Source organism: Pygocentrus nattereri, chromosome 7 (assembly GCF_015220715.1).
Source record: "Pygocentrus nattereri isolate fPygNat1 chromosome 7, fPygNat1.pri, whole genome shotgun sequence".
Taxonomy (NCBI): Eukaryota; Metazoa; Chordata; class Actinopteri; order Characiformes; family Serrasalmidae; genus Pygocentrus; species Pygocentrus nattereri.
The window spans coordinates 16,604,843-16,624,703 of NC_051217.1; the positions used below are offsets into that span (position 1 = coordinate 16,604,843).

The 19,861-nt window shown below is 39.0% G+C and overlaps 1 protein-coding gene across 1 annotated transcript in view; it reads left to right on the forward strand.

The window, feature by feature from the left end:
• Positions 1-19,861, forward strand: part of cd276 (CD276 molecule) — a 141,602-nt gene that overhangs the window by 103,504 nt on the left and 18,237 nt on the right. Inside the window, exon 7 of the mRNA XM_017714200.2 lies at positions 9,498-9,535. Coding sequence (XP_017569689.1) covers positions 9,498-9,520 — 23 coding nt within the window. The 3' untranslated portion in view covers positions 9,521-9,535. The remainder of the gene's footprint in view (positions 1-9,497; positions 9,536-19,861) is intronic.

Consider the following 19,861-nt stretch of genomic DNA (forward strand, 5'->3'; position numbering starts at 1 on the left):
AGCATTTTCCTGCAGCCAACCACCTCCAGTCCAGGCACCCGAGTGGCCGGCCCAGGGAGCCACGTAGCTGCAATGTAGCGTCGCTTAGGCAGCCGGCCCAAGAGGGCTCCTCGCCGTGACGAAAAAATGATGTAAAGCAGCAGCCGTATTGTGTTAGTGTACTTACAATGGAACGAACACACATACAAACGCCTGTAGCCAGCTAGCCTAGCATTACAATTTCAAGTTAACTAAAAATAAACCAAATTTTCAATCTTTTGAATTCAAAATACTTATAAAGCTCTGCTTTTTCTTTAAAAAAACAAATTCTTTAAAAAATAATGTAGGGCAGTATGAGGATTACCAAAAAGCTGCCATTTTTCTCCTGTTCCATATAGTATCTTCTTTTTACCTGGATGTATACCAAAATGTTTATAATGATCATTTGAATAGTTATTATAGCCTGGCATTTAGTTGCATAGTTGCATACTTTTGTTTATATAAATTGTTGTGCATTATAATATATCTATAACTACTTGTAAGCAATTATGCAAGCTTATAATGTATGGCAGACATTATAATTTATATAATGCTTTATACTGCGTTATTAATACAGGGTTCATAGGAGGTGTTGCCCAAAAGAAGACGACTTTTGGTTCAATCTTCCAAGTCATCTTATCCCTTTGGTTCTTTTACTACCTTTAATCCCTAAATCCCAGGCTTATTAAATCATAATGCTTCAAGGGTTAAACAAAGGCAGATGTGCTGAAGCTTCCACGATGATACTTCATCCCCTTTTCTTCACACATTTTCTTAATTGTCAAGTGTAACAAGTCCCCTCTTGTGCGAAGGCCAGAGTAAGTGCAGCCAGAATTCCATCCCTGCTCCCCCTGTGGCAGTAATGTCATTAAAGATATTCATTTGACTCCTTTAGTCTGATTGAATTATTCAGCCTGGTCGTGAATGGCAGAGTTGATACTATGAGATTTTAATAAGCAGGCAGGTGAAGGAGGGTCAGAGAGAGGGAGAAGAAGAAGGTAAAGGAATGAAACAGAGAGAGCGAGAGCAGGAGAGGTATAGACAGTAGCCTGTCTCCCTGGTAATGGAGGTCTCATGAATATTTAAGCTATGACATGTTCAGTCAGCGGGGTCAAGAGCCTAGAACATTCCGGAGATGAGCGCAGATGACTCTCAGACTGAAACCCCTTTCAAGCACACATCCATGTCTCAAATTGTTGTCATGATGGGGAGTATGAATGGAAGAAAGCAAGCTTTTACCCTCTTTTGCTGTTTGTGGAACTCGCGCAAATCTCAAAGAAAACTCAAACTGTAGCTCCAGGAAAACTCACCAAGGCTTTTAACCTTCTGCAAACAGCACTCCAATGTGACTCAGCTCGCTTTTCTGGAACTAAAGCTGTAGTTTTGTGAAAAAAAAAACTAATTTAGACAGTTTTTTTTTCATCACTTTACAGTCAAGAAGCTTTGGGGCTAATATTGCTACAAGTAATGAAAGCTTATACTCTACCAATTAGCTGCCTGCATGCCTGTCAAACCACTCAAACCACAAGAAGTTGATTAGTAATTCAATAAGCTACTGTGGTTTCTGACATTACGTGACTTATTTTCTTATATAGCAAAAAATAGCAGTTCTTCTCAAACTGGTCCTTAGGGCCTGCCAGGTGGTCCACGTTTTTGCCCAATCCCAACTCACAACACATCTGAATAGAGCAAAAATATGGACTGTCTGTATGTATCGCTGTTGCTGGAAGAAAACCTTGTATCTCCAAAATGGTAACTTTACAAGAGAAGGAAAAAAAACTACTTTACTTTTAAGGTATGTCAATGGAACCAGAATTTTTTCCAAGCCATTTTGGGTCAGTTCTATTATTCAATTCATCATGAAGTTTAGGTACAATGTAAGGGGTAACAGGCATTTTCAAATTATGATAAAAACTGAAAAACTTAAAAAATGGAGATACGAGATTTTGTTCCAACAGCAGTGATATACTGCTATATACTGCTAAATACTGCCACAATGACAAGATTCTATTACTTAGTAACAATAGTGGAAACATTTACGGTGCTAAATCAACCAAATGTTCTTTGAAGAACCTCATTCAACAGGTTTTCCATCTTAGAGAACAACTGCTTAACCATGCATATAACCTTTCTAATTATTCAAATATTTTTTTGAGCTGTCATGATTTTATATACAGTACTGAGCAAAAATCAGAGATCACTGTTCTATTATTTAATTTCTGGGTCAAAACAGCCATTAAGCGCAAGTTTTGTTCAGTGTCAGCGAAAAAAAAAAAAAAAAAGCAGGAAACTTTGTATTGAACAGAAGAACCATTTGGCTTTCTGGTCATGAGACTTGCTTTCAGTTTTTCAAAGAAGTCTGCAAGATTATTTTTCCCCACCTCCAAAGTTCTTAGAATAGGTTGTATTTTCTGCTTTGCATGATCCAAGTAATCCCAAACATATTCAGTGATGAGTCAAGTTCTGGGCTCTGGAGTGGTCAGTACATTGTTCGGAGACCACCAGCAGATGAATCACAAATTATGAATCAACAGTGGATATTGATGTTCTCCTCTCTCCCAAAGATTAAATCTTTAAGTACTGTTTATCTGATGACCATTTTGGTGGTCTACTGGGTCTTGCATGGTTGTTAGGATTCCCCTTTTCTCTATTTTTTGATGTCTTTAAATTCCGTTGACTTTCACCTTCTTTGTTTTATATCTACTCTAAATCTCACATTAGAAATCAATCTTGTACTTAATGAGCATTTCAACTGGAAATTAAATCAATTAAATTTAATTAAATAATTAAAAAAAAAAAAATTTCAACTTTGTGCAGTACAGTATATAACCTTGGCCGTTTTTGTCTGTTTTTTGTCTTTTTGTCTATTTTACCTTTGAGAAATAAGCTTAAACTGCATTGAAATACAACAAATAATTCCTCAATTTCAAGTGTGCTGAGAACTACAAATGTTTTCCAGTCATGTAACTCCGTAGCTTGTTCAGTAAAAGGCCACATAAGACAGATGGAGAGCCACTGGTAAAGTCCTTTTCTCCTGGTTCTGCTAGAGTCTGCTCTAGCAGAGTCTGCTAGAATTTCTTCCCATAGTCCTGCTCAAGGCTGCATTAAGAACGGATGACTTTTATCACAGAGGTGTTTAAGCGCTAAGTGCTGTGGCTTATCACCGTCGCTATCGCACTCGGTCTGAAAAGGCCTCTCACGTTGAGGTGACTCCTAACAGGTAATACACTGGGGAGCGCTGTGGGTCTACAAGTGCATGTGTGTGTCTAGACAGATAAAAGTATTTTGAGGTACAATTAGATGGAGTCCCATTCACAATGTAGAGATGACAAGAGATGGAAATCAAGGTCTTTGAGTGGTGCCCCTAGTGGAGATCATTAATGGTCTGTAGTGGCCCACAAATGACTCAAAATAGGTGGTCTGGTAGTCAGGTTAATCTTTAAAGCATATATTTATTATTGCTGTTTTGCTGTACTTTCTGTTTATGTTAAACAGTGATTTATATATAAGTACATGGTTTCTTCATAGCTGGTTGCCGAACTGATTACATTTACAGTTTATATTTTTTCTGTTTGTATTCTGCATTAACTGATTCCATCTGCAATTCTGACTTTTTCCTTTTTTTTCAGTATCCAGCAATGACAAAGTCATGTAAAAACAAAACAATGACAAAATAATGTAAAAAAAAAACAAAAAACAAAACAATGGCAAAAGCAGAAAATGTCAAGGATGGTTTTGTTTCACAAAACAAGACTATACACAAAACAATAGCTTTCAGTCATTATAAACTATGTCATCTGCTAGCTACAAATACTGATGATGGTTAGATTAAAACTTTAGAGTTCACACATCAGAGAAGTCAGAGAATATCTTTTCATTTCCAGTCAAAAGAGCCATCAAGTACAAGTTATTCATTTTTTATCATCAGGCAAAAAAGGCTAAACGATTTATTTAATTATACATTTATATCATTTCTTCCACACTTTTTTTCCACGCTTTCAAAGTTCAGTCTTACAAGCTGTTTTTTTTTTTCATTTCTTGCTTCTGACAATCCAAGAGATCCCCCACATTCTCCCTCACACTGTCCTCCGTTCACTCCTCTTCTCAAGCTTCAGGTTCCACACAAGCCCTCTGTGTCAGTTACTAGTTAAAAAGCCCTATGGCCTCTTGATCTGTCCCATAATCCATTAAAACTATAACTTCTAAATTGTGTTGACTCCACACATCCCGTCTCATCTCCAGGGTTTTTATTGTGTTGTTCTGTTTTAAAACATTAGGCTATGAAAAGGTACAAATATGTACTTTTCACCTGGAAAAACGTATTTAAGGCACAACATTGGACCTTCAAATCACTGTTGTACCTTTGAGGGAACATTTACTTTGTTTGTACCTTGACGAGCAAAAAATGTACCTGCACAGAACCTTTATTTCTAACAGTGTGGAAAGATGGACAGAAACACCTGTGGAGCTTTTCAGATCTGGAGCTTGTATTTCTCCTCAAACGCTTTGCTGTTTATCTGATGAGGACAGCTTTGGTGTCTACCAAGTCTTGCATGGTTGTCAGGGGCCCCATCTTCTCTGTAGCTTCTAATCATTTTTTGAACCCCTGTTTTGGAAACCAATGTTTTTTCATATTTCATGTTTTTTCTTTCAATTATAGTCAATTATAGTCTGCTCAGAAATGGCTTATGAAAAACTTATGGCCATTTTGGACGTAGCAATGATCTGCCATATTAAAATAGTTGCTCAGAGACATAAATAAACACTAAACATGTTTGTTTTATCTAATTGATATCCCCAATACTCACCCAACCTTGTAAAAGTTTGACAATAGTGTGTAAAAAAGAAAAAAAAAATCAAAAGATCTCAGCAGGTGAGTGTCGCTGGCCATCTGACTCATAGTTCAAAGCACGAGGACTCAGAACCCACACATACTCCACATGCAGCTGACCTTTCCATTATTCCAATAATAGTGTCTACAGACCTGCTGCTGCAAATGCCCCCTCACTGACAAAGCTTTCGCCGGCCTTCTTTTCCTTTTTTTCCTCTTCATTAGGTCGCTGTAAACTCAGTTGGAGCACAGCATGAAAAGACAAAGACTTTACGTAAGGAATGTTTAGCCATTTTCTTTTATTAGGCGAGTAGATCAATGTGATAAACCCTGGAATAAGGGAGGAAAAACATTACAGAGAGGGGAAAAGTGTTATTAGTCAGAATGTTATTTATATCCACATCTTATACTGTGCTATAAATATAAGAGTTAGATGACATCATAGATTGGTTTTCAAGATTAATACATTCATTTCGGCTAGGTTATCATATCTATATATTCGATATAGCTTGTGATTGATTCTTTTAATTGTACAACTGAAGTGGGACTCATTTTCATACCATGAGTGTGGAGGGAAAAAAACAGCAATCCAATTTTATTTCTCCAGAAATATTATTTCTCTGGCACTGTATCATTTGCAGATGAGAGGCAGCTATTTTACCCACTTATATTACTACAAAAATAAACGTGTGATATTTTTAGTGTGTATACAGTTTACATAAATTGTTAGCCAGCAGTGACCAACCCCAAACCCATACCAGCCCACCAAGAATGACAGTGCCCCCCACCTCTCCCTTTGTTAAATAGGTTTAGTGTGATATGAATGACTCTGCATAACTGTTTCTTTTATATGAAGTCATGTCCAGAGAGGACAGTGAATTTGGGCTGAACAACCACATACCTGACTTCACCAGACTATGTTATCTAGAGAATGTTGCTGCTGTTGGAACAAACCTTGTGTCTCCAAAATGACAACTTTATGGGAGAAGCAAAAACATACTTTACCTTTAATGGAAGTCAATGTAACCAGACTTTTTTTCAAAAGAACTTGGTACTGTTTCCTTTTGGTCCATTCAGCATTTACACACAAAATTATTTACACAGAAATTTACACACAAAAAAGGACAACAGGTCCTTTCAAAATACTGTCAAAAACTGAAAAACTAAATGTTTTGTTCCGACAGTAGTGAAATATTTCACCGTTTCTCAAAATAGGATTTAGCAAAATCTCATGATTCTCATGTGTGAGTGTTGCTATTACAGTTAAACTCATTCGTGAGCAGAGTTTTCAGCTGAGCGCCCCCTGTCAGATGCTCCTTCTACTGCACAGATCTGCTGTGACTACTGCTGCACATTATTAAGTCTATGGTCCTTGTCTGTCTGTCTCTCTCTCTCTCTCTCTCTCTCTCCTGCTCACTTTCTCTCTCTCTCCTCTCTTCTGTCTCAATTTCTCGCTCTCTTTCTCTCTGTCTCTCTTATTTCTCTGTCTCTCTGTTGATCTCTTGCTCACTTTTACCTTGTAGTTCTCTTTGCTTTCTCTTTATACCCCCTCTCTCCCTCTCTCTTTCCCTCTCTCTCTCTCTCTGTCTCTCTGTTTCTCTCCCACTTACTTTCTCTCCCTCCTCTCTCTTCTATTCCAATTCCTTTCTCTCTCTCGCTCTCTCTATCATCTATCTCACTTATTTCCTCTATACATATATCCGTCTTTTTCCCTTGCATTCTTTGTTTCTCTGTTTTATTTCTATCTCACTCTTTCTCATCTCTCGCTTTATATCTCACTCTATTTTTCTCTTTTTCTCAATTTCTCCTTCTCTCATTCTTTTTCACCTTGCTTTCACTTTCTATCTTTATCTGTCTCTTTTTTCTTGCTTTCTCTCTCTTTCTCCCTCTCCTGTCTCTCTCACTCACTTTGTCTTTTGTTATATCTCTTGCTCTCTCTCTCTCTCTTTCTTTCTCTCTCTCTCTCTCTCTTTCTCTCTCTCTCTCTCTCTCTCTCTCTCTCTCTCTCAGTGCATCATCCTCATTCTCTTCCAATGCCTGCATTGTTAGAGTATTTTTCATGCTACTCATGCCTGGTCTGTCTTGCATGCCATTGTAACCCTCGGCAACCAGTCTCCCGAATCCGCAGCCTCCTGGGAGACACCCCACATTCACACTATCCTCTGTTCACTCCTCTTCTCAAGCTTCAGGTTCCACACAAGCCCTCTGTGTCAGTTACTAGTTAAAAAAAGCCCTATGGCTCTTGATCTGACCATAGTAAGGGCAGTGAAAATCAGAGGGACAGACAGACAAACTGTTCAGAGGGGTATACAAGGGATGCAGAGAGGTAGAGTGATGGAGGGAGTGAGAGAGGCTCTGGAGAGGCAATATCATACATAATGATAGGAATTAGCCATGAGAGCAGAAAATGAAAACACCATCTCTATCAAATAAACAAACATATGTTCTCTTCATGGAAAGAAGAGCTGAACCTAATGAAGTGCTCACTCAGTGTAGGCTCTAGCTACTCATACCTGTTGGTTTAAAGCCTAATAAATACACAAGGCAGGGACCACCCTTCATATGTTTAATTTCCAGTCAAAATGGCCATTAAGTGCAAGTAATTCATTTTCCAGCTTCAGGAAAAAAGCAGAAAAGAAAACATATTTGACAGAAAATTACATAAAAGCCTCAGCAACTAAATAGAATATCAAATTTATGTAATTTGTGGAAGTTAGTTTCTCCATGCCTTACCTTTATTATAGCTTGCATTCTTTTTGGGAGACCTGCTTTCAGTTTTTCAAAAAACCTACAGAAATGTTTTTCCACACCCCTGAAGTTAGTCAAAGTTGATTTATCTATTTTTTAGCCACAAAGCAGCTTTACAGAAAAAAAAAACCTGGGCCTGAATCCTCATGAGCATCGCCAGTGGCGACTATGGCAAGGCAAAAACTCCCTGAGAGCAGGAGGAAGAAACCTTGAGAGGAACCAAGACTCAAAAGGGGGACCCATCCTTCTCTAGTCAACACCAGATAGCAAACAACAACAGCAGAGAATGAAATTTGACCATCAATGTAAGATACAGAACAGCAGCAGCATCAGGAGGGTCCGTTCATGCAGGTGAGGTTTGCATAGCGTTATATAGCAGAAGTTCTGAAGTAGGTCAAACTGGTCCAGAAGCCTGGCAAGCAGTGGGCACCTGATCAGGGCAGATGAGGGCAAATGAAGAAACACAACACACCACAAATTCAGTCTTAGAAGATTTTCTGATTCTCACAATCCAAGTAATCCCAGTATTTTTAACTTCAGTTTTGTAATATCTTTTTTCACTTATTTTCCTTTGACCGTTTTCCTGCCTTATCACGTACATTATCTGATATCTAACTGCTTCAGAAATATTCTGAAATGTAAATAAACTTGAGCTCAACAGCTGTTTTAATTAAAGATTAAATAAATAAAGGGTGATCTCTGACTTTTGCACAGTACCTGCTAGCACCTGCCCTGGAGTCCAGACCACTCAGGATAAAGGCCAGAGGAACCTGAAATGACAACACTGCACAAGACTCTGATACAGTACAAATAAGTCAAAACACACTCACTGGCCACTTTATTAGAAGCCCCTAATTGTAGCTCCAGCTCATTGGTGTACATTCAGAAACTGTAAAACAGGGCTGTACAGTCAAGGTCCTGGAGCTTGACTACCATGGAGAGTTTACATCCAACATGCCCCTGGAAGCCTTCATTACCTGGATCAGATGTAATTGACTATGGTTGGAGCTAAACTCTGAAGGTTGGCAGATCTCCAGGACCAGGATTGGGCATCCGCAATGTAGTCCATCTGTTGATGCACAGTTTGTTAGACATCTTTTAGCAACAATGCGATGACCAATCAGATTGTGTGATAGAAGATCTATTAAATTAATCTACTAAATTGACCAAAGAAGAAATTTTCTTTAACTCTAAATCTGGCTCTAACCCTAACCTTAATCTCAACCCAAAACCTAACCCAACCCACACCCTGGTCCTAATCCTAACCCCACCACTGTGTAGAATCAACAGAATTTGAGCAGATAGTTTGTTAACAATTTGAACAAAAGTAGATAATCTATAGGGGACTGTAGTGGACTGAAGCTCACAAAATAGCCAGTGAGTGTAGCTACAAGATAGGGCTTTCTAACAAATTGTCTGCTGCGTAGACATACAAATAAAGTGTTTTTAATAAAGTGGATGGTGAGTGTATCTTGCGCTTGTATGGCAGCCCACTGGGAACAAATACAACACAGGTGTTCTGGGTGCAGCAGCCACTGATGTCTTTGTGTTTGGTCACTAGTAAACGTCTGGTCGTCTTGGTTTGGTATTGCTTTGAAAAAGGGTGCGTGTTGTGTGTTTATGAGCAAGAGGGCAGTGCAACACTCCAGACTTGAGCGCCCTCTGAATCGCAGGCCTTATGTTTGAGTGTGTAGGGGCCAGTTTGTAGTGCTCTTCTGTATTTGCTGCAGTTCCGTCTCCAGGGAGTTTGCACTGGAGACAGTTTCTACTGCAGCATCCAAACTGGAGTCTCCAGCCCAGCACGCCTCTTGACCTTGTGTTGTTTACCTCATCTACGAATGTGTGGTGTTCAGTCCCCTGGTGGCTGATGCTGAAGTTTTCTATTCACTCTCTTTTTCAGCCACAACACCTCTCAAGAGCTAAAGGCAAAGACCACGGGTAAGCCTCTCCACAGCTTATCATCCACAACACTTCACCTCATGCATTTTAATGCACAATTTTACAGATAATCTTGTTTAACCCTTAGAAGTGTAGTTATATTGTTTTATTTTACAGCCGGTTTGCAAGACATAATTGAATGTAATTCAGTAGAGGTGTCGGATGATCAAAACAAGCACAGTTAATTAAATTATTTTGTGTAATTAATCATGATTAATCAGACTGGATCACATTGCTCAAATTTGAACCTAAACAAATATATTTCTATATATTTCTCTCTATCTATCTATCTATCTATCTATCTATCTATATATACATATATATATAGCAGCATACACTGTGCTGCAGCTGGGCTTCAGCTTGCACAACTACAGATGATTTGAAGGTTCAAGCAATGCTAGGTTAATTTATCACTTCATTACAGGATCATGTGCTATTACTATGCTATTTTTGACAGCAGTAGTAATTACATAAGTAATTCTATTAATTATAAGTTACTAGTTACTAATGGGGGCAGCACGGTGGCGTGGTGGGTAGCGCTGTCGCCTCAGCGAGGAGGGTCTGGGTTCGATTCCCTGGCCGGGTGAACGGGGTCCTCTCTGTATGGAGTTTGCATGTTCTCCCCGTGTCTGCGTGGGTTTCCTCCGGGTTCTCCGGTTTCCTCCCACAGTCCAAAGACATGCAGTCAGGCCAATTGGACATGCTAAATTGCCCCTGGGTGTGAGTGACTGTCTGTGTCTGTCTGTCTGCCCTGCGATGGACTGGCGACCTGTCCAGGGTGTATCCTGCCTTTCGCCTGATGACTGCTGGGATGGGCTCCAGCACCCCCCCCGTGACCCTGACGGAGAAGCGGCTTAGAAAATGGATGGATGGATAGTTACTAATGGGTCTCATTATCTATCAGCTTTGAATCTGCATTTCGACTTTGACAATGTCCAAAAATGACAAATGTGGCAGTAAACGTAAACCATGTTTCTTAAATATTTAATTTTTCTGCAAATTTTAATGTACAATTTCAGTTTATATGCTTAGTTTAACCTCTTGGAAAATAACTCCAGGGGCAAAGCAGCCATTTGAAAAGTGAAGAACACACAGTTGTCAATACATGACATCCCTCAAACTCCACACCCCACACTTGTAGGTTCTGTAATATGATTATACAGCCTGTAGCAGTGTGTGTGTTTTTGCAATGAAGCCACCAAGGCTTGTGGCAGTAATACACAAACATAACCCACAGGGACATTAACCAGCATCAAATTGTTAATCAATTTCTTTCCTTATTTCAGCAATAATTACAAGTAAGTATGTTTCAGTGATTTACAAGTCAGACATATTGCTTTTCCGTGTTTGTTGCCAACAGTTATTGTGACTTTGAAGGCTTAAAATACAAGTATAGTCACAGGTTTTTTCCTCCTTCCCAAAGCTGTGTCCTATTTTTTCCAACGATGTTTCAAATGATGTGCATTTGGTAAGAATGGGGTCAACGAATCCACGTCACCTTTATTCTGTGAAGGACGCTGCAGAGTTTCAGAAGTTTTGACATTTTAATTCCGGAAGATGCAGCAGGTCAATGGTTGCCATGACGAATTCATTTCAGTGTCCTGTCATTAGAGAGACCCTGCCAAGTTCTTGTCTCCCCTTCACCTCGCATGCTAAGCCTAGTTACCGTTAATCACTGATGCTTTGAGTCATTAAAGACTCGGACACAGGTGTTAATATATTGAGCGCAGGCGCTGCAAGACGTACTTGCGCGCGTATGGGGAGTGGGCGACCGCTGGTTGCTATGCTGAGGGAATTCACCACCACGTTTTGCTTTCCCAGACATGTAGGAGGCTGATTGACAGCAGTGACATCAACAAGTCAAACTATTTTTAAACGGTGTCTCTCACGTCTTAATTACAAAAAACACAAAATGAGCGAATCTGTCTCCTTTGCAGAAAATTGCTGCTGCTTTTTTATTTTATTTTATTTAATTATTTATTTATTTTCAGAGTCCGTGCCATTGTGCTGTCCAGGGAAATTAGATCGTGTTCAGACAAAGAACAAACGTTGTTCAGATCAAAGGAGATGAATTAGGCAAGTGTCTTGTGCAGATCACATTTAAGATGCTCGGTCTCCCTCAGTTCAAACATGTTGTAGGGAAAAAGCACATCCCAGCAGAGCTAGAATGCAAGTGGAATTGTAACATCTCTTCACCAAAGTTTGTTTTTGTGTTAATAAATCCATCAATAGAACACTTACACAAACGCTTAAGAGGCGTGTTTATAAAGGGGAATTCTACAGACTTCTCAAAATTTCTTCAGAATTCAATTGTTGAGATGTAAATAAAGTCACTTAGACTGGTTTGATGTGAAATAGTAACTTAGACAGAATTCTTTACAGTGGTGGTGTTAGCCAAAACCAGGGGTTATGATGTCTGTAATGCAAATTTATCAAAATGATATCACAGTCCATTCATGTCCAATGAACCTACTCAAGTCTTCTGAGTTTTATATGTAATGATGATGGTAAAATACTGTTAAATCTTTGGGGACTATTTTGCCTCACACTCACTATTAATGGACTTTAAAAAACATGTCTGATGACAAAACCTTATTGCAAAACTATTGTTAAACAATGTCTCTGGCATCAGGCAGCATATCTGTAACTATTTCATGTGTTAATGTTCAGGGATGTAGCTGTTAGAAGTACTAGGTTATCTGAACTTCTGGTTCTTATCACCACCACTGTAACTTTCCTTACATCTCACCCTTTGAATTATGCAGAAATTCACAAATATTTGTTGAATTCCCCTTTAAATATTTATGAAATAAAGCTATATTTGCTTCTCTGTGGCATTTTCAAATTCCATACTGTCACTTTTCTTTTGTAAAGGACTCATAGCTACACTGAGGCTAGCTTAAATAAATTGGGCCAAGGCCTAGTTAGCTAACATAGTTAGACATTTATCAAAAGCTTTACAGTGCAGTGATTGTCTAGTGTTTGAGAGCATGCTGAAAAAGTAATACTCTATCATGTACAATGTTTTATGTGGCTTTTGGATAACTACTAATTAGGAGGACCCTTTTCTAATCAAAAAAACTCTTAGAAACCCCTCGTAGCTCCACCTAGTGTACAGTACAGAATATGTAGCTCATCTGCTTATGCACAATTTGTACTAGCCTCCTCTAGCCTTTCATCAGTTGTCAGTTTCTGACCACAGAGCTGCACTTGTCTGGACATATTTGGGCGGTGGTCCACTTTGCAACCTAGCAGTGACAGTGATGTGGGTGTAAGCCTCAGTAACGTTGCTGTATCTGATACTTTCGTATTTACATTTACATTTACAGCATTTAGCAGACGCTCTTATCCAGAGCGACTTACAAGAAGTGCTCTGTCTATCTAGAGAAAGTATCTTTGCTAGTGACCAATAGGTTAGAGAGAAAGACCGTCCTGAGCTCAGATACTGCTAGAAACAAAGGTCACTGTAGATACAGAGAGAAAAAGGAACAGAGTTGAACACAGAACTCTGTGCTGTATAATGAAATACAATACAGTAAACTACAATACACAGTGCATTCAACAAAAGTAAACTACAATACGCAGTGCAATATAATAAAATATAATATATAAGTGCAGCACAATATATAAACAATACTTAATCCAATGCTCATTTAAGTGCTGTGTAAAGAGATGTGTCTTCAGTCTGCGTTTGAAGACAGTAAGAGACTCTGCTGTTCGGACAGCCAGTGGGAGTCCACCACCTGGGTGCCAGTACAGAGAACATTCTTGATGCTTGTCTTCCAAACGACTTGAAGAATGGCGGGTCAAACCGAGCTGTACTCGAAGCTCGAAAGGCTCGTGGTACAGTTCAAGATTTCACCATTGCCATCAAGTAAGTAGGGGTTGGTCCATTTTTGGCTTTGTAGGCAAGCATTAGGGTTTTAAATCTGATGCATGCAGCTACAGGAAGCCAGTGAAGGGAGCGAAGCAGTGGGGTGACATTGGCTGAACTTGGGCAGATTGAAGACGAGCTGTGCTGCTGCATTCTGGATGAGTTGCAGAGGCTTGATGGCCTGCATGGGAAGACCAGCCAAGAGCGAGTTGCAGTAGTCAAGCCTTGAGATGACAAGAGACTGCAATAGCACCTGGGCGGCTTCTTGGGTGAGGAAGGGTCGGATCCTACGGTTGTTGTACAGGAGATGTCTGCATGAGTTAAGAGTTAGGTTCACGAAGTGAGTCAAGAATGATAACTGGCCATCCAGAGTCACACCAAGACTTCCTGCCTCTACAGATGGAACAATCAAAGATTTCTCGAATGAGATGGCAAGATCATGATGAGGACCTGTAGTTGCAAGGATGAATATCAGCTCAGTCTTGCTAGGATTGAGCTTCAGGTGGTGATCCATGAAGAGATGTCAGACAGACATGCAGAGATGCAAGTTGAAACCTGTGTGTCAGAGGGTGAGAAAGAAAACATTAGTTGAGTATCATGAGCATAACAGTGATAAGAGAAGCCATGAGAAGATATTACATCACCCAGAGAGCTAGTGTAAAGCAAAAAGAGAAGAGGACCGAGCACCGAGCCTTGTGGGACACCAGTGGAGAGCCTGCATGGAGAGGATGTGAACCCTCTCCATGTTACCTGATAAGAGCGATCCTCCAGATAGGACTTGAACCACTTCCACGCATAGCCAGTGATTCCAAGGTTGGTGAGGACGTCCAGAAGGATTGTATTGTTGACTGTGTCAAAAGCTGCTGAGAGATCAAGAAGAATCAGGACAGATGACAGTTTGGCTGATCTTGCTGATTGGAGCTTCTTGGTCACTGCTATGAGGGCAGTTTCTAGCACCACATACACTAGCATAACACTACCAAACTAGACACATATAGAAAAACACAGTATGAAAATGTGTCATGTAGGAATGAACTGACCAGTTGAGACATCTGCTCTCGCAGTGTTTAAAGGCCCAGAGCTGTTTGAGGCCACTACAGTGGAGGAGGCTCATATAATACATTACCCTCCCAGTTTGTCTATTCAGATGCATGACAGGGAGATGAAATTGGTTCTGACTCAATTGAGATAAAAATAAGTACAAATTAATAATAGGCACAAAAAAGGTTAATAGGCTCCAAGTACATTAACCCTGTAAAGGCTTTCATTATGCCAGGCATTTCCCTTTTTTTGTAAATGTACATTTAAAGATTCACCCAATATGCACAGTTATATGCAAACGTTTGGGTGTCAAATTATATATTTTGTCGATTTTCTAAGTGAAATTAAATTAACACATCATCTACAGAGAACATGCTTCTACACTTTCTAATGCACAATTACTGTTAATTTCCTAAACTTAACATATTGAAGTAAAATGTCACATTTTATATTTTATGTTTTATTTTCTCAGCAAGAAGAGAAAAATTGTACAATCAAATTTGCGGCGAAAATCATCGTTTTGTCAGCATGAAATGGAGCTATGCCATTGTGAAGAGCATTATTTGCTGCTTTCCATATTTTGCTTCTTATGACTGAAGGCCTTTAGACTCCAAGCATGATTTACTGGTTTCATTTTTTCAGACCCCAGTAAATATTTCAAACACATGTGTAACTGATGATTTATTGCTTACTAAAAGTGATTTTCAGGCAGCAAAAATACAACATTATTTTAGGAGCGCTTTTTCAGGCAACATGAAACTCAGCACATCATGGTTGTCTTTGGTGCTGGCAAGGAGACAACCAAGATGACTGTTTGACTTTTTGAAAACCGTTAAAAGCATTAGTTTGTCTTCTGCTTTGTGATGTGTGGATTTGGATCTACAAAAGCAGCTCAGTTTGAGTTACTGGTATCCAATTAATCTATGAAAATGCTCATAAAAGTTTCAGCTCCTGAATGAGGAGTTAAAACTCTGAACCCCTTTTTGCTTTTCCACTACCACTTGTTGTCTGTTTTATGATATATATTTTTTTTCAGCATACCCAATCAATACAGCAAAATTTCAAAAACAAGGTGTCTGAATATTTAGCATTCCATCTTGTTTATTCACAACACATCCAGCATGTAACAACTTTAAAGGAATGGGTTGCCAAGAAAATCTAATGTACACAATTTTTCACTTCCCCACAAGTAGTTGATCAGCCAAGATATGTTTGGTGTCCAAATTTTTCTTTTAGTTTTATGCTGGTGCTCTCAGGCTGAAGTTTCTAACAAAACCTGGAAGTCAATAGCCACTCCAATCTGATCATCAAACCCATCACCAAAACATCTGTCAACTCAGTCAAACCACTTCCAGGTCTTTAACATAATCTATAGCTTCCATATACCTGCGTCATGTGCATGTACACAACATTGGATTGTAATATCTATGCAACGCCTGCTCTCTAAAATGAATGATCACCCAGCTACATTGTAAAGACTTGTTTGTTTTTATACTTTACGGTAAATTGTACTGTGCCCTAAACCACATCAACAGGTCTACATGCCCTTAATGAAGACTTGGATTTAGTTTGAGTTGGGAATTTATTTAAAGCCCCTGTCAACATGGTTTCAAATGTTTAATGTGATAGTAACTTCATGCTATGGAAAAGTGTTTACCAGTGATATGATCTCAAAAAATATATTGAAATTAACACAATTTGATAGTAGATAGATGCTCTAAAAAGTCTGAACGGCATGTGTGGGTGTGGCAGATGGTACGCTGATTGACAGTGGCATTTCCCTGGCAACAGAAACAACCTGTGGTGTGCAACCTCGCCAATGATGCTAGAATAGCACATGCAGCAGGCAGGATGGGTGTGGTTTAGACATACATGCTTGATTTTGAAGAGCAAGAGCCCCCATGCAGGGAAATAGACCACTTCACGCTTCTCAATGGGTCCTCTGAATTTTGGGTTAAAAATGGAGTACAAAATGGAGAACAAGCTGTCTAACGGTCATTTTCAATATGTTGTTACATTTTGCAACTAATGTTGGAGAAGTCATGCTTTCATCTTGTGTTGGGTAGATCAGACTTAACGTGTCCTATATTTGAACTCTCAGCAGGACTAACATTCTATCTATAAATGTGTAGCTAATTGTCAGACTGCTGGACCCTGTTCCTGAAACTTAGGTTACAAAAGCTCCTGTTATGAGTCAACACAATCATATTTGTAGACACTGTGGACCACTTTCTTATGTGTTTAATAGAAGTGAAATGTGGTAAAATGCTGTGAGCCTTGATGTTGGGGGATGTTATTTTATTCCTACAGTTAAGGTGGACCCATTAATCTCTCATAAAACATTAAGCCATTAATCTCTCATAATTGAAGGTAATAGCTTATAGAAATATCTTAAACAGGTGGCAAGCAGGAAGCATCATCGAGCTATGCTACAAACAACATTATAACAAACCTTCGTAACAATCACTGTTAACAAATCGATAGAAGTTTACATAACTTACTTGCTGGGACTCTTGGCTGGGACTCAGAGCAGAGGGGGAGCAGTCATGTTGTGAGAGAGAAGCACACAAATATTGGTATACATACAAATGAATTGTGCACATAATGTTAACTCTAATTGGTACTTTGGCAGATTGGTCATTATCCATGCCAAAATTTAGTCCCGTCCAACTCAAATCAAACAGAAAAACACCAGAAAAAAGTCATTTCAAAAATTTCTAAACAGGAAAGGTTAACAGTGTTCTTTCCCTGTCAGTTCACAGTATAAACCTTATGAAAACTAAAGATAACAGAAGAAAATCCTGAAAGTAAGTAGACAGGGGCTTTAAGGAAATGATGCCTTCCAGTGTCTAGATAGCAGTGTTCTAGTTAGCGATGTTGGCCTCGAAGCTTCACCATTAAACTAAAGAAGCAAAAACTGGATACCAAACAGATCTTGGCTGATTGACATGTATGTGAATGTTTGTGTAAATTTTAATTTTACCTGCTAACTTATTGCAATTGGTATAATAAAACCTCATAACTGCTCATATGAACACCTTTGGGAAAAAGACCATTTCTCTTCACATTCTGTTCTTTATACAAATGTTAACTTATAACAGTTTCTGTTATGCAGAAGTTATTATTTCAAAGAGACCAGATTTTTATTTTCATGTAATCCTCTTATACTTTCTTAGATGAAAAACTCAGACAAAGGGGGAAAAGAGATAATGATACAGCTAAAAAATAGCATCCAGTCCAACAAATACATGCTCACCTGTAGTTATTGCAAAACAGATGATTTTCTTTTTTGTGGCAGTGGTTAGGAAGAAAAGATTGAGGGGAGGAGAGAGAAGATAAGAATGCTGGAGAGGGTGTAAGAAAAGAGAGGTAATTGCAGACCTAGACAGTTCATTTCATCCAGAGCAGCCACAACAGCAAAGCAATTTCTAATCACAGTTGTGTATGGCCTTGTTTGCTTCTTCAGTCTGGTTTTCAGTCCATTTTAATTGGTAGAAAGAGTCACATTGTTTGTCACCAAATTGTAGTTTTAATTTGCCAAAAATGTTTTCACGTCCATTGTTCACTAAAACCCCTAGAGCCTGCTCTCTTTAGGTCATTATTTTGACACTTTTATGACTGTGTGTTTGGGTGCTCCTTATTTGTGTCAGAATCTACTGAGTTTAGAGTTTTAAGAAGCTAAAGACACTGGGCCCAGTGTTCTGCAATGATTTCCAAGGCAAATCAATCATATTTTGCCCACATGTTGTGTAAAAACTGACAGATGAATTTATTAGCCTAGTTTATGGGCCCTGTGCTGGGTAAATTGCAAAATGTGCTTCCCTTCCTCATTCAAGGGAGGGCTGGGAGGAACATCAGGGGATTGCAAGAAAAGTAGGTGGATATGTTACATGCATGGCACATTGCTGCAAAGTTTGAAGAGTAATAGTCTTAAATGTATTTGTATGCTGTAACATTAACATAACCTTTTACTAAAACTGAGCCTAAACACTGAAAACAACCCCAGACCATTATCCCCCCTTCACCAAATTTTATTGTTGTTAACATGCATTTTGGTAGTTATCTCCTGACATACGCCAAACTGAGATTCATCTTCAGACTGACAGATAATGCAGTGTGATCCATTAATTGAGAGAGAATGTTTTCACTGCTCCAGAGTCCAGTAGCCACATGCTTTACATCACCATAGCCAGTGCGTGACATTGCATATAGTGAGTTTAGGCTTGTGTGCAGCTGCTTGGCCATGAAAACCTATTTCATGAAGCTTCCAATACACAGTTCTTGTGCTAATGTTGCTTCCAGAAGCAGTTTGGACCTCTATAGTGTATGATGTAAGTGATCATAGCTGATTTTTATGTGCCATACACTTTAGCCCTCAGCTGCCTTGCTCTGTGAGTTAGCGTGGTCCTCATGGCTGAGGTGTTGTTGCTCTTAGACTCTTCTATTTCACAGGAATGACACTGACAGTTGACTGGGGCAGATCTAGCAAGGCAGAAATTTCTTGAGGAAAAGTGCCACCTTTAAAACCACTGTCCTCTTCAGTACAACCTATTCTACCACCAGTGTTTGTGCAGGCAAATATACTTTGCGACCTTCAGTCAAACTGCAATGTGGGCAAACAAGCTCTGCAGTGGTGCTGAATCACAAACGATCAATTCTCGTTATATTTGCGTGACAGTATATGTATTGATTGCTTAATTAATGCTGCATGCAGCATATCTTATTTAATAACAGAACTCAGTGTATCTTGTTATCCAGATTCATTGTCATGGCACCATTAAGCTTTATAATATTGTATTTTTCTAATTTATTTATGCAGCATTACACTTTCATTAAGGGCTGCAGATGATAAACCATCTCTCTTTCATCTATATTCTACATTTACATTCTTATATTGATGTATTATAATAACACAAGATACATAGCACTCCATGTGTTGCTTTGCATACACTATGTGTGTGCTTGGGTTTGACTGTATTCATCATACTTACATAGCTGCTCTTGCCTCACATTTATACTACCAGATTTCCTTCACTCTGTTTAAGAGTAGAGGGTAGTAACAGTCCACTTCAGTAGCTGTGGACTTCGTGTGAATTCTAATGATGGTAATATTAATACACTTCAACAGAGAAGGCCTATAGGGACAATTAGTGGCAGATAATGGCCCCCTCATCCACAACTTAAGTGGCCCACTGAAATATTGATTTAATTTCTCCCTATATATCCACCTTAACTGCTGCACTGTCATTCTAAAAATATCTATCATTGTCAGAAGATGTCCAACAGGCTTGTGAGACTGAGAAACTGGCTATCTGAACGTAGAGCTTTTTAAGAATGCCAGTGGTAGACAGAGAAAAAAGAAATAGAGAACTAATGTGAAGAAGTTTGTTTTTGATGATGCATCAGCAGTA